General features: G+C 52.7%; 1 protein-coding gene across 1 annotated transcript in view; it reads left to right on the forward strand.

Moving 5' to 3' along the window:
• The first annotated feature begins 6,644 nt into the window (after positions 1-6,644).
• Tbx5 (T-box transcription factor 5) overlaps positions 6,645-13,286 on the forward strand; it is a 46,469-nt gene continuing 39,827 nt past the window's right edge. The window contains exons 1-4 of the mRNA XM_052754822.1: positions 6,645-6,791; positions 8,506-8,600; positions 10,715-10,834; positions 11,693-11,840. Of these exons, the coding sequence (XP_052610782.1) occupies positions 6,645-6,791; positions 8,506-8,600; positions 10,715-10,834; positions 11,693-11,840 (510 nt within the window). The remainder of the gene's footprint in view (positions 6,792-8,505; positions 8,601-10,714; positions 10,835-11,692; positions 11,841-13,286) is intronic.

A 13,286-nucleotide genomic window follows, 5' to 3' on the forward strand; every position in this document is an offset into this window, starting at 1 on the left:
TAGAAAGACCACTCAACCGCTCCCGAAGTCCTGGAAAAAAAAATTATAATAAAGTCAGATTTCACTAGGGCAAGAGGGAAAGTGACCTCCTGAGGGGGGAAAAAAACCCTTCCCACCCTCCCCAGAAGTCTTCCTTTTGCGATCTAAGTTGGCCAAAGTTTAGTTTTCTCATCATTTCTACTGTCGTTTAGAATTTTTATTGACTTTCCCAGGCCTGTGTGCACTCCTCTCCACTTTCTGACCCCAGCGGGGACCCAAATGAGGCAGGGACCCGGCCAGTGGGGAGGGACACCGAACGGAGTGTATCCCTGCGTGTCCTCTTCTGAGGTTTGGGTGTGACTTTAAAATGGCAGGGGAAATGTGAGCAGTGGTAATAACAAGGACCACGGCTCCCTTTGTTCTATTTTGTTTTGTTTTGTTTTGAATAGGATCCTGGGTCTTCCTATCTTTCAAGGTATTAAAAAAAAAAAAAATCAAGGCGGAAATTTTGCCAAGAGAAGGAAGTCCAGGCGGGGAGGAAAGCCCGCGGGGAGCAGGGCTAGAGAAGCTCAGCTCTTGCAAAGAAGGCAGGGAGAGAGGTGTGCGGCGGCCCTCTCCGGGCTCTATCCGCCGAGGGTGAGGGGAACCGGTTCAGTTTGAGGCTGCAGTGTTTTTCTGGGGCGGTTGCTTTCTCCAGAGCACCGGGCGAGTCTCTGAGGCTGGGCTGGTGGTACCCTTGGAGGTTGGTCCAGGTAGTTGCGCCCGAAACTGTCGAGCCAAGGGAAAAGTGAAAGGAACTCGGCCCACTCGCTGTGCGCCCTCGGTCGGGGTTTCTCACCCGCCTGGGTCTTACAGTTCACCCTACTCGGAGTGGGGGACGGCGGGAGGGACAAGGATTCCGGATTGCATTCTTGGCGTCTGGGAGAAAAACTCGGATTTGGGGGTCAGAATCATTCGCTTGGGAAATGAAAGCGAAGCTGGAGCAGCAGGCCGGGCGGCCTGGACTCCTGGGAAGGAGGGCAGGGATGAGCTGGTGTCCTGCGTCTTACAGCCGCTGTCCCCTGGGGCCTGACCTTGGCTCTGCAGCTGCTGGGCCGCCCGTGTCACTGCCGTTTCAGTCCCCAGTGGACTGCGACCGAAACCGGGTCATGCTTCTGGGAATCCTAAGGTTTCGGGGAGCACAAAACCCCAGGATAGACCCGCGAAGCGTCAGGGTTGGGGTGGGGGGAGCGGGGCAGTACAGATTAAAAAGTCTGGCTCCCCTGGGGGCCGCTAGCTGGCGGCGGGGTGGGGTGGGGAACTTACCCTGGGGAAGGCCTTGGGCTCGCTGGCTCCTCGTAGGGCTGGCCTGACTTATTGCTGGGCGCCGCCGGGTTGGGGGAAAGTCTACGCGGTTCGTTTCGCAACTCAAAACGGAGTGGGTTTCCAAATGCACGCAGGCGCTTACGCAGACGCACCCAACCACTTAGAAATTATACTCATTGATCCAACTAGAAATAATTGCCGATTTCCACGAAACAAAGTAGAGTGCTTCGCCCCTCTGCAGGGCCCGGCGCTGATTTTTTTTTCCCTCCTCACAGTGCACCCCTCTCCACCCCTGCTCCCACCCCGCCCCACCACACACTCGCACCCCGCCCCCGTCTGGCCACTCTGGGACCGATTGCATCCCAGGACCTCACTGAAGGAGCGGCATACCGAATGGCCTTTCTCTCCACAAGGAACTTTAGCAGATACCTGATATCCGTTAAGATAGTCCCTAGTCATTATTTCAGTGCAGGAACGGACCTGGGCATGAGCTATGGCACCCCCCCAAATGTAACCAGCTAAAACGGCCTCCACATCCGAAAAATAAAATTGTGTAAGTAGGAAATCTTTGCCTTTTGCTATGAACCTTGGGAAACTCTGGTTTTCCCTACAAATGGGGCCTGAAGTGGCCTCCCACCTCACTTCTCTTACCCTCTCTAAGAGAATCGACCTTGATTCTATTTGTGTCTCTCGTTGATCACCCCCCCCCCCCACCCACCATCACTTCCCCAGAGGGCTCTGGGTCTGTTTATTTATTTCTTTATTTCCCCCAGGGTTCAGGCATCCTGGACTTGTGTCTTACAGCCAGATCTCGATAGACGAAGATGGAGAGAACTCAGCCTCCCGCCACTGCCCCCCAGTCAAGCGTGACAAGGCGCGGGCTGGTTGCGTGACTTGTGACGTCTCCAAGCCCTATAGGAGCAGCGGCTGGTGAGATAGTCGCTATCGCCCCGGTTGCCTCTTTATTTTATTGGGGTGTGCCTGGCAATAAACAGTAATATTTAATTTGTCGGAGACCACAAACCAACGACAAGCTGGGAGGTACTTGCTTCTCTTGACGGGACCCTGGAAGAAGTCTTCGCTTTAAAAGGGGGTCTTTTTTGCGGGGGGGAATGTCCTTTCGAAACTCCCCGTGAACTGCTTTACCTCAGTGAGCATTTCTTGGCTTCTGGGCTGAAAGAAGAAGTGAGATTAAGGGAGGTGAGTTTTGCTGGGGAGAATTGTGGGGGCGGGTGTGGATATTTACAGGCCAGCCTTTATTTTCCCTGGAACCCCTAGCTTCCCACCCTACCTAGCCTTGGCTGAACCCCCACTTAACTGCTATCCAAAGCCATCTACACCCTTGCGTTTTATCTCCGATCACTTGCAAGAATGGATCTCTCCCGCCAGGTTTTAAGAAAAATACTCAGAACAACACTGTGTGGTGGCTGGCTCCCGTGCACCATCTAAGCTCAGTCAAGGAAGTGTATCTGGCTGGGTTGTTGCTTGGGGAAGCCCAGATCTTCCCTCTCGGGAAGGGCCCGCTGATTATTTATGGGGATTAATTTTATCCTCAAATCTCTGTGAATGTAAAGGGATTGGAGAGGTCTGTCTGGATTTCCCCTTTCCTTCAACCAGAGACGCAGACTCCCATCCCGAAGTCAGGTTGGCTTTCTGTCCCCCGCCCGCCCGCCCGAGGTTGAGGTTGCCTCCGTTCTAACCCAAAGGCCTCCTTGCAGACTTTTTGGAGAGCGAAGGTGTTTGCACAAATAAATAGCTGGCCTTGGCCAAGGTGTGCTTGAAAACAGATCTGGAAGGCAGAGGGTGGGGTTTCTCCCTAGTCGCCCCACATTTAAAACTGAAAAGTCCACTGGAGAAATTTTGCAGGGGCGGCCTGCAATTGTGCAGCCACAGAGGCTATGCCATTGCTGGAGTCCAGTCCAGGGCATTTTCCCCAGTCTCTCTCTCTCTCTCTCTCTCTCTCTCTCTCTCTCTCTCTCTCTCTCTCTCTCTCTCTCTCTCTCTCTCTTTCCAGCCCTTGGCTCTGAGGATGTAGTCTCTAATTAGAGTCCCAGAAAAGAAGCGTACTGAGAGGGTAGAAGGAGGCTGGAGCGGGAATCAGAATGGGCTCATTGGCATTTGTTTCGAGCACCACTCTATGTTGTCCCAGGCTAATTCTGCTTCCACCAAGACCAGTGTCTCTGCTGTGGACTGCTTTCATTCACCCTCTGAACGGGCAGCCTTCAGAGAGGCGAAGGGCAGGCCAAGGAGCACTCAGAGCTGAAACCCCCAGCCAGCCCTCCGTGACTGATTATTTTAATAAAACTGGGCACTGCCCTGTGTACACCCCAGTGTGTGTGTGTGTGTGTGTGTGTGGGAGGGTGCACACACAATGATTTCTTGGCATCTTTGATCATCTTGCCCCCCCCCCCCAGTCTCAAGGCACCTTCTCTCCCAAGTCCTAGAGAGTTTGGGGTGGGGGGCGGATGATGAGTCTGGGGTGGAGGAGGGCTGTCAAGGAAGCTAGTCCTGGCTCTGCATGGGGCCAGGCAGGGTCACACCGCTCTCTGTCTGAGGTCAGCCCTGGAGACAGAAATCGGGCGAGGCCGCAGAGACCCTTGGGTGTGTGCACATGCCTAATGCATCCATTCTTGGTTCTCTGCATGGCCGGGCTATTGAAATTACTAGGCTTCCCCGAGAGAAGCTGGTTAGCTCTGGCCAGACTCCTGTAGCTTGCCTGCCTTCCTTCCTTCCTTCCTTCCTTCCTTCCTTCCTTCCTTCCTTCCTTCCTCCCTCCCTCCCTCCCTCCCTTTCTTCCTTCCTTTCTCTCTGTCTTTCCTCCTTGCAGCTACTGGCTCAGCACTGCCGACAGAGATGATGGAAGGAGCACGGGAAGGGAGTGGGGGTGGGGAATCACGGGGTCTAGAGCTGACAGTACTGTAGTGATTCAAGTGTTTGGGGGGGGTTATCCAGTGAAAAAGTGGAAAAAAAGAGTGGAGAGAGGTAAGAGGGAAGGAGGGAGGAAGGGAGGGAAGGAGGGAAGGAGGGAGGGAGGGAGGGAGGGAGGGAGGAGAGAGAGAGAGAGAGAGAGAGAGAGAGAGAGAGAAGCAATTTCTATACTTTGTAAGCATCCCGGCATCCCAGCTGAGTTAGATTGTCTAGGAGAGAGAGAGAGGGAGAGAGAGAGAGGGAGGGAGGGAGGGAGAGAGAGAGAGAGAGAGAGAGAGAGAGAGAGAGAGAGAGAGAGAGAGAGAGAGAGGCTCTCATACCTCAAATTCTGGAACTTTAACCCCGAAATCGTCTCACTGAGAGCAGCTGGCCGATTCCCAAGACTCTCTCAGGTCCCCCCAACTCCCCAACTTTTCTTCTCTGGGGGTGCAAGCACAGAGCAGGGCACTGTGATTGCATGGTATGGGTTTTGGGGTACTCCGGGACCTGCTGCTTAGTTTCGTGTTCTGAGCCCTTCTGGAGCTTGACAACTTAGAAGCATTTAGGGCTAGCGAACAGCCAGCGAGCTGTGGAGGAGGTGTGCGCTGGAGGTGGGCAGTCGCTGGGAGGCTCCAGCAGTGGGTACTTCTTCGTAGCAACAGTAGCAGCCAGCTTGGGCAAGCAAGCAGTCCTTAGCACAAACTCCAGTCACCATGCCTGCACCCCCACCTGGCCTCCGGCTTTCCTGCTAAGAGGAAGAGGGGTGGCGGTGAATGCATCCCGCGCACAGAGCGAGGTAACGGTACAAACAGATGGCCGGGGGGCGGGAGCAGGCTGCAACAGTCGGCGGGGGAAGCGGAGAATGGCGGACTCCAGCCCTGTCTCACGTTCTGCGGAGTCTGGCTTGCAGGGATTTTTTTATCCGGGCCTGGACCTTTCAAGGCGAGAGGGAGCCGGGAGGGTGCCGAGGCTGGGGGAGCCTCTGTGCTGGCAAGGCACACGGCCTGGTTCTGTCAAACCACATCTTTCTTGCTCGCCTCCGCCAGCCTCCCAGCTTCCCGGGATCCCGGCAATGGTTAGGGTGGGTTTCTCCCGATGGCTGGCCGTGAATGGGAGAGCGTGCAGGGCGCAAGCCCTGTTTTCCTTTGTTATGAGAAGACTATGGGGCTCCTATGGCAGTCTCCCCCAACTCCTGAGGCCAGAGGAAGAAAGATGTCAGAGAATTGGGCCTCAGAAGCTTGTCTGTGGCCTCATTTATGTCTCAGGCCGCTACAACCCAGGTTGGGATCCAGTCTTTTTCCCTAAGAAGCTACTAAAATTGTGTGTGTGTGTGTGTGTGTGTGTGTGTGTGTGTGTGTGTGTGTGTGTGTGTGTGCTGGGGGGCATCCCTTTTATGAAGTCTTCTGGTGTTTTGAGGTGGAGGCGGTGGTAGAAATCCTTCCTTGAGGAAGGAGGCTGATCGAAGAACTTGGACGGCTTCTTCTTCCTCCATTGAACTCCCGGGCTGCCCTAATAACAGCCTCTCTGGCAGTCCATTCAATGCTTGCAGTCCAGGATTTATCTGGGGCCGATTTTAGACTATCCAACCGGGAGCCAGGCCTGCAGTTTGAGTGAGCCAGCCCTGATTGAAGCTCAAAGAAGTTCCCTTTAGCCTGGCTACTCCGGGAAACGCCTGCCGGCCCCAGCTAGCTAGCTAGCGATCTGAAAGAGCCGGGAGGAGACAGCCCACCGGCTTGCCGCGGAGAGCCTGCAGCAGAGTCGCAGCCCCTCTCCGATCTACCTCCTGTCTTCAGTGTGGCTACTTTCAAATTTTTAAAACTGGTCTTGTGCTTAAAGTTGGGAGAGGGGAAGACTTAGTTTTAAAGGTTGTTTCATCTTAAGGCCTGTATGAGAAAGCGAGAGGTCCACTATTCTCTTTCCTCCGAGCTTATCTCCCCTGTGTTTTTTATTTTTGCAAGACGCGGGTCATTTTGGGCCTTTTGCCTATTGTGGGAAAATAATGTCTCTTAGGAGGTTTCATTAAAAAAAAAAAAATGCTGGCATGACTTCCCAAATTCGACAAAGACCATTTCTCAAAGGGGCGCTGGGTTTTTGTTTTCTGTTTTGTTTTGGGTTCCTACCCGATGGCTTCCAAAAATACAGGCGCCTTATCTTTATTGGCTCTTCCAGGAGTTCAGACAAATTTGACGGACAGCTCTCTTATCGCCCAGAGCCTGAGCAGGGGAGATGCGGGGGGCCTTGCCGCCGCCTCCTCCCTGTCTGAAGCGGGTATTTCGCAAGCGGCAGTGCGTGGTCGTGGTCGGAAAGTGAAATAATAAAAAGACTTTGCACAGCCTCCTTCAGCCCGGAGTGGAGGGTCAAACTGCTGTCCGCGATGTCTCTAGACACTCTCCAACTCTGTCTCTTGTCCTCAGAATAGAACCTCGCGCGGGCACAGGACCCCGGGGCACACCATGGCGGATGCAGATGAGGGCTTTGGCCTTGCGCACACGCCTCTGGAGCCTGACTCCAAAGACAGGTCCTGCGATTCCAAACCCGAGAGCGCTCTGGGGGCTCCCAGCAAATCTCCATCATCCCCGCAGGCCGCTTTCACCCAGCAGGTAAGAAAAGCCGGCCCCAAAGCTCAGACCAAGGCCTAAGCCCGGCTCCCAGCTAGCGGTTACTCCCCCCTCTTTCCTGGGTAGTCTCATCCGATCTCCCCCAGTCCCCCTCTATTCCAATCCACTTTATCGAGGCGTTTATCTTTATGGCCTGCGTATTTTAGAAACCTATTTACATTATTGGAGAGCTCTCAATTATCCGACTATTTGGGGTCAGCTAACAATGGCCCAGATAATTCTCTCCCAGCTGCCCCGGTATGCCTTATTAAGGGTCGGGTCAGCGGCCGCTTCAGGCCGGCATGAGCGATGGCTTGACCCCCCTTAGATCTTTCTTAGCCTTCGCCTCTGCCTGCCTGCTCTGCGCAGCTCGCCTTGCCCCTCACGCAACGCCATTTATCTTTGCTCCGGGGCCTGGAGGAACGCCCTGACCCGCCGAGGAGAGCACCACGGGCACCCCGAGCCCTGAGCTCCGCCGGGCTGGAAGCTGGTTCCGAGCGGAGGGAGGGGGTCTCACCCTGTGCGCTGCACCCTGAAACGCCCAGCGCTGTGGGTGCTCCAGATGGATTTAAAAACTAGGTGTCACCAGGCACTGAGCAGGGAAGATTTAAACAGGGAGATAGGTTGGATGCAGAAATCCTTCCTGGGGAGTCCCAGGTTCTCTCCTTAGCTTCACGTTTCCAAGAGGTGTGTGTGTGTGTGTGTGTGTGTGTGTGTGTGTGTGTGTGTGTGTGTGTGTTAAATAAAAGCAGAGAGGCTTAAGAATGGTTGTGGGAGATTTACAGATTTTTTTAAAAAGGAAAAACAAGTCTGCTTTTTAGTCAATTAATACTTGTTTCAAAATGAAGATTTGTGTCTGACTGCTTTGGTATCGGTTTTTAAAAATAACTTACAGTTGAAAGGGGAAATGTTAAAAGGCTCCAGGCTGCCCCAAGTCAAAGGTTGGGCAGCGGTATGGTGAGGGCCTGGAAGAATTGGTAATATAGACACTGAGAATTAATTTTTGATTTTGGTCCTTGGCGGGTGCACGCGCGCGCGCGCGCGGGGGGGGGGTCATTTTAAAATTGAAAATTTCCACAGAGTGGCTCACATGTGCTGGAATCCCAGCCCTTGGGAGGGTGAGGCAGGAGGATTGCCAAGAGTTTGATACCAGTACATGTGCTGCATCGTGAATTCCAGGCCTTCCCGGGCTACAGAGTGAGACTTTGTTTCAAGTAATAATAATACTGAATAAGATCGAAAAATTCTTTTATGTTTATAGTCACACCCAGTGATGATTGACAGTAATGTATTTGCATAGCTGTGTGTTTTGCGTCTGGGTGACTATGCAAGAATATCCTAGTGGGGTTTTCTAGATTGACAACCCCCCCCAAACCATATCTCAGATAAAAACGGATCAAAATTAGCTGGCCTGGTCCTCTACGGAGGAGCACAGTGGTGGGAGATGATTCCCAGGCCTCAAGCTGGTGGAGGAGACAACAGGTACCTTGAGCTGAGAGGTTGCTGGAAGCAGGCTCAAGCCTGCCTAGGGAATCCTAGGCAGATGCCTTGGGTTGCCCTAGAGTCCCTATCACTCCGGGCAGAAGTCAGAACCCCCTTTCTTTGAACTCACAGACTTCCGGGGGGTAACAGAGAAGCGGCCTCTGCATACAGGGGGAGTTTGGGAAAAGATTGCCCTCTAAGGCTTCTCACCAAAAAATTTCTCTCTGTCTCTCAGGGCATGGAAGGAATCAAGGTGTTTCTTCATGAAAGAGAATTGTGGCTGAAGTTCCATGAAGTGGGCACAGAGATGATCATCACAAAGGCAGGGAGGTGAGCTGGCTCCTGGCACAGAAGGGCAGCCCTTGAAGGCGAGAAAAGAGGGAGACTAGGCAAGGAGAAAAAAAAAAAAATAGAACGGAGACAGTATTCGATCAGAGTCCATTCTGGCTTACGCGAGTCCTCGGCAGGATGGGGACCTACTCCAAAGGCTTACTTACCTCTGGGTGAGATATTCCTTCCCCGTCTTATAGGAAGATTAAAATCCACAAGGGCCTGAGTGAGTTATCTGAACAGGTAGGTTATCAAGGAGAGAGAGAGAGAGAGAGAGAGAGAGAGAGAGAGAGAGAGAGAGAGAGAGAGAGAGAGAGAGAGAGAGAGAGAGAAGGATTTTGAGTGGTTAGATTTGGACTTGATCCCTTGCCCCAACCCCTATTCCCACCTTCTCTGACCTTGGAATAATTCCAGGGTCCCACCCGCCCGCCGCCGATAGTCAAACCCTGAAACTGTTGAATGTATTCGCTACCACCTCTTCCATTGTTTATAGAGCGCGGGGCGAAGCCTTTGAAACCAAGCGGAGGGCTCCTCGGAGCTCTGTACACAGACACGGATAAACACAGCCGATCGGCCATTGCGCAGGGCCCAGGGCCGGCCCAGAATTGCTCTACAAGACCGGCAGGAGTTTCAGCTAGAAAGGCTTGGCCTGGGGGGAAGGGGATGGGGGGCCGAGAAGTGCAAGCGCTGGGTCTCCTAGTGCCCCCCCCCCCCAACGCGTTTGTGTGTCCCAGCCTGGGGAACCTCCTCTTTGCTCCCCCGCCCGGCTGACGCTACATAGGTCCCCGAGCATCTAAGGGGTCCGGAGTCTGGCTAGAGCCAGCGTGTGAAGAGACAGAGGCCAGGCCAGTAGGCCCAAGCTGCCGGGTGTGTGAAGGCAAAGGGTGGAGTTGATTTTTCCAGATTCCGCGGGTTCTCCAGCCCGAGCCGCCCTCAATAAACTGACAACCGTGACGTTTATTATTTCTTGAAATTAAACAATGTCGACTCCCCCGCTCAGCCCAAGGCCCTGGTGAACTAGAAGGCGGTGGGTCTGTTTATATCAGACATCTGAGGTCCCCTTTCCCATCCTGCCCAGGAAGGAAAGTCCCAGCCGGCTGCCTTTTTCCCCCTCGCTGGAGCCGAGAGGATTTAACTATAAAAGGCTTGCAAAGTCAGTTTCTTGTGCCTTTGCCTGCGGGGCAGGCGCTCTTGCTAAGGCCAGATAAACACGGGGAGGTCCGGGCTCTGGGCCTGCCACCGAGACCGACCGACGAAAGGCCTCCTCACCGCTCTGCTCACACTGCAACAGCCTAGGTCCAACGATTTGTCCTGATGCGCAAATCCAGTCGGATCCCCTGCTTTCTGGGGCGCTGTCCTCACCAAACGTTAAGGAAAAATTTCTAGTGGGGCCGTGGAACGGGGGGGGGGGGGGAGCCCTAACAATCCGAGTTCTGCACCAGTTGTGTGCCATCAGCTTTCTAGTACAGCCTTCGGCTCTCTCTAAAACCGAATCTGGAAGGGTTTGGAATTTCTTTCCTGCGTGCCTGGGAGTTTAAGCTCCCCAGGGAAACCTGCCAAGCTCCGTGGAGAAATTGCAGATCATTTATGAGTAACCGCACGCTGGCGATGCGGGGCCTGGTCACTAATCCAGCGAACTTGGGAACTGCTTTAGCAGTCACAGTTAACCTGCACCTCCAAGGCCGGAGGACTAAAGTTAGTCTCGAAGGCGATGTGTTCCCACTACCTTGGTTGGCGGGCCACGGGACCAGAGTGAGAAGGCCTCTCTAGCTTTGTACTGAGTGAGCGTCCTCCTCGCCCTGTTACCAGGTTCCCCAGAAAGCGAGTCTCTAAACATAGCCGCCTATAAGCAGCGGTCTCCGGGTCCTATTTTCTCCCTAGGTGCCTGCAACGGCTGCAGCTGCCTGCTTTCCCTCTGGTTCTATTCTCCTCCCAGCAACTTCAGGAGAAACCCGGGGTGGATCTCACCGGGGATGGAGTGGGGCCAGTGCTCTTCATGTCTCCGGGAATTGCTAAAAGATCAGGAACGGCTCTTCTGAGTATTGGCATTAACCGCCCCCCTTCTTTCTCTGTGTGTGTTCCTCCGTCCATCTCCCTCTCCCTCTCTCTCGCAGGCGGATGTTTCCTAGTTACAAAGTGAAGGTGACTGGCCTTAATCCCAAAACGAAGTACATTCTTCTCATGGATATTGTTCCCGCGGACGACCACAGATATAAATTTGCAGACAATAAATGGTAGGTTCCAGAGTTCCAGAGGGCAGGAGAGCTGGGAGGGAAGAGCAACGTCTATTCCACTCCCCAGCAACTGAACCAGTAAACGCATTATTACTATTGTTACTATTATTATTATTATTGCTATTATTTTAGCTCCTACTAAGGCTCAAGACTTGTGTGCCTAATCTATTACATAGAAAGGGTCTGCAGCAACTAGCTCCCATTTCACAGCGATGAAAACTGAGGCTGCCAGGAAGTGAGGGGACCCTGTGTAGTACTTCTACACCCACATGGGTTCCACATTTTTATTTTACTTTTTATTTTTATTTTTTTTTTGTAAAAGGCGTATTGTTACCAAGTACTGGGTATATTTCTAGGGGGCACAAAACCATTTACAGTTATTTTTTATGAGTTACCTGCTTTGAACATGACTTTTTTTTTTATGAAATTGCAAAACTGGCCCACGGCTTTACTGGTGAAAGGAGAGAGGAGAGGCCATTCCTGGGCTCCCCTGAACTGCTGGGAGGCTGGAAAAGGATGGCTCCTTTGAAAGCACTTAAAGAGTTTTCAAGAAGCTTGCACGTGCAGATTTTCAGCTTTCCGCCAGTAACTGGTGGGCAGCAGGGGCCTCGAGGCCCCACACACGCCTAGCGCTGGGCTGGGGAAGAGGTTGAAGGTTGGGGAGGAAGAAAAAGAGTCGGACCAGGGGCCTTGGTTGGATACAGTGTGGGGTGCTCTGGGGCAGCGGAGACTGGAAGCATCCTGAAGGAGACCAGCCTGTACCCTGAACAGTCTGTCCCTTCACCGCAGCCCTCTTCGGGGCCAGCTACCTCTGGGCCACAGAGAGCGCTTCAGCTCTTGTCTGTCTCCTTCACCCAGGTCTGTCACAGGCAAAGCTGAACCTGCCATGCCTGGCCGCCTGTATGTGCACCCGGACTCCCCGGCGACTGGAGCACACTGGATGCGACAACTTGTCTCCTTCCAGAAACTGAAGCTCACTAATAACCACCTGGACCCATTCGGGCATGTAAGTACCCTGCCCCCCCGCATCAATGTGTGGGGCAACCCCCCCACCCCCCATCTCCTTACTTCTCTCGGGGACCCTATCCTTTGGCTTCCAAACGTCTGTCTCCCTTTCCTTTTCTTTCTTCCTTCCTCCTTTTCTTTCTTTCTTTCTTTCTTTCTTTCTTTCTTTCTTTCTTTCTTTCTTTCTTTCTTTCTTTCTTTCTTTCTTTCTTTCTTTCTTTTCTTTTGGTTCTGCTTCCCAGATTCCTTAGTTCTCTCTCCAGGATTCCATTTACATAGCCCCAAGCTGTCCCCCAACTAGTTAGGACCCTCCCGAAGGCTGGAAGAGCCCCCACACCCAGCCCCTTTCCTCTGTTTTTCTGTTCTGAAAATTCCCGTCCCACCTTCCTGCCTTCTTTCTCAGCTCCCTTCTTCGTGTAGCGCTCTCAGTTCCACTCTAAGTACCCCCTCCTCCTTTTTCTTATGTCTCCAGCACTCTCCAACTGAGGGGGACACTCTCTCCTCTGCCCCCCCCGTGGTCTATCCTAGGATCTGTCTTTCCTCTTCCTTGGGTGACTGGAGACCAGGTTTCAGGCCACCCTATTTCCAAGCTCTGATTTATAATTGAACTTTCCCAAGGGAATAGAGAGTACAGGGTCTCCTGCAATGGCCCCTCTCTTAAAGGTGGCAAGTGAACCCTGGTACTAGCGCCTCCTTTAAGCTTGGTGCTTTGGGGCATATAGATTTTATTTTCTCCTGCTTTCCAGTTTCCTTTCCCCTATCCATGCTTAGAGGAGACAAACATAGACCAGAATCCTAAGCCCGGAGTCTCTTTAGTTCTCAGAGAGAGGCCTGGTGAATCCCCCAAACTACATGGGGGTATAGTGAGTGTGTATAGTATATATATATATATATCTCGAGTGTGTATAGGGAGTGTGTGTGTATGTGTGTGTGTGTGTGTGTGTGTGTGTGTGTGTGTGTGTGTGTGTGTGTGTATAGTGAGTGCGTACATCTCCTCTCCCTGGTGATTAACTTCTTTCAGTGGGTTCCCAGCCCAGCCTCACCTTTCTTTACCCAAAGAACAACAAAACACCAGCTTTTGGGAGAAATAGTCCAAAAAATCTCTCGATTGCTTTGGCTTTAAATTCTGCATTTAGAGTCTTTTGCTAGATGGTTCGACCTTTGGAAAGATGATACTCAAGGTTGCTTTTGCAAAGGGAAGTCAGGACGGGCAGAGTGTGCCCAAATTCATACAGTTTGTTTGGGGACAGGGGATTCACAGCGGGGAGGGGAGCATGTAGTCTCCAGTTTAGAGAAATGAGGACCTGGGTAGGATGCATTTGGGGCTAAGTTCAAATGTTGAATCTGCTTTTTCTAGGTGATGCCAGTGGCCGAGGCCAACTGGGTCCTGGGGAGGGTACAGGCTCAATTACAGGATGGTCCACTGAGGGGTTCAACATATGAGAGG

This window comes from Peromyscus californicus, unplaced genomic scaffold (assembly GCF_007827085.1).
Source record: "Peromyscus californicus insignis strain IS unplaced genomic scaffold, ASM782708v3 Scaffold_2__1_contigs__length_46816999, whole genome shotgun sequence".
NCBI classification, from domain to species: Eukaryota; Metazoa; Chordata; class Mammalia; order Rodentia; family Cricetidae; genus Peromyscus; species Peromyscus californicus.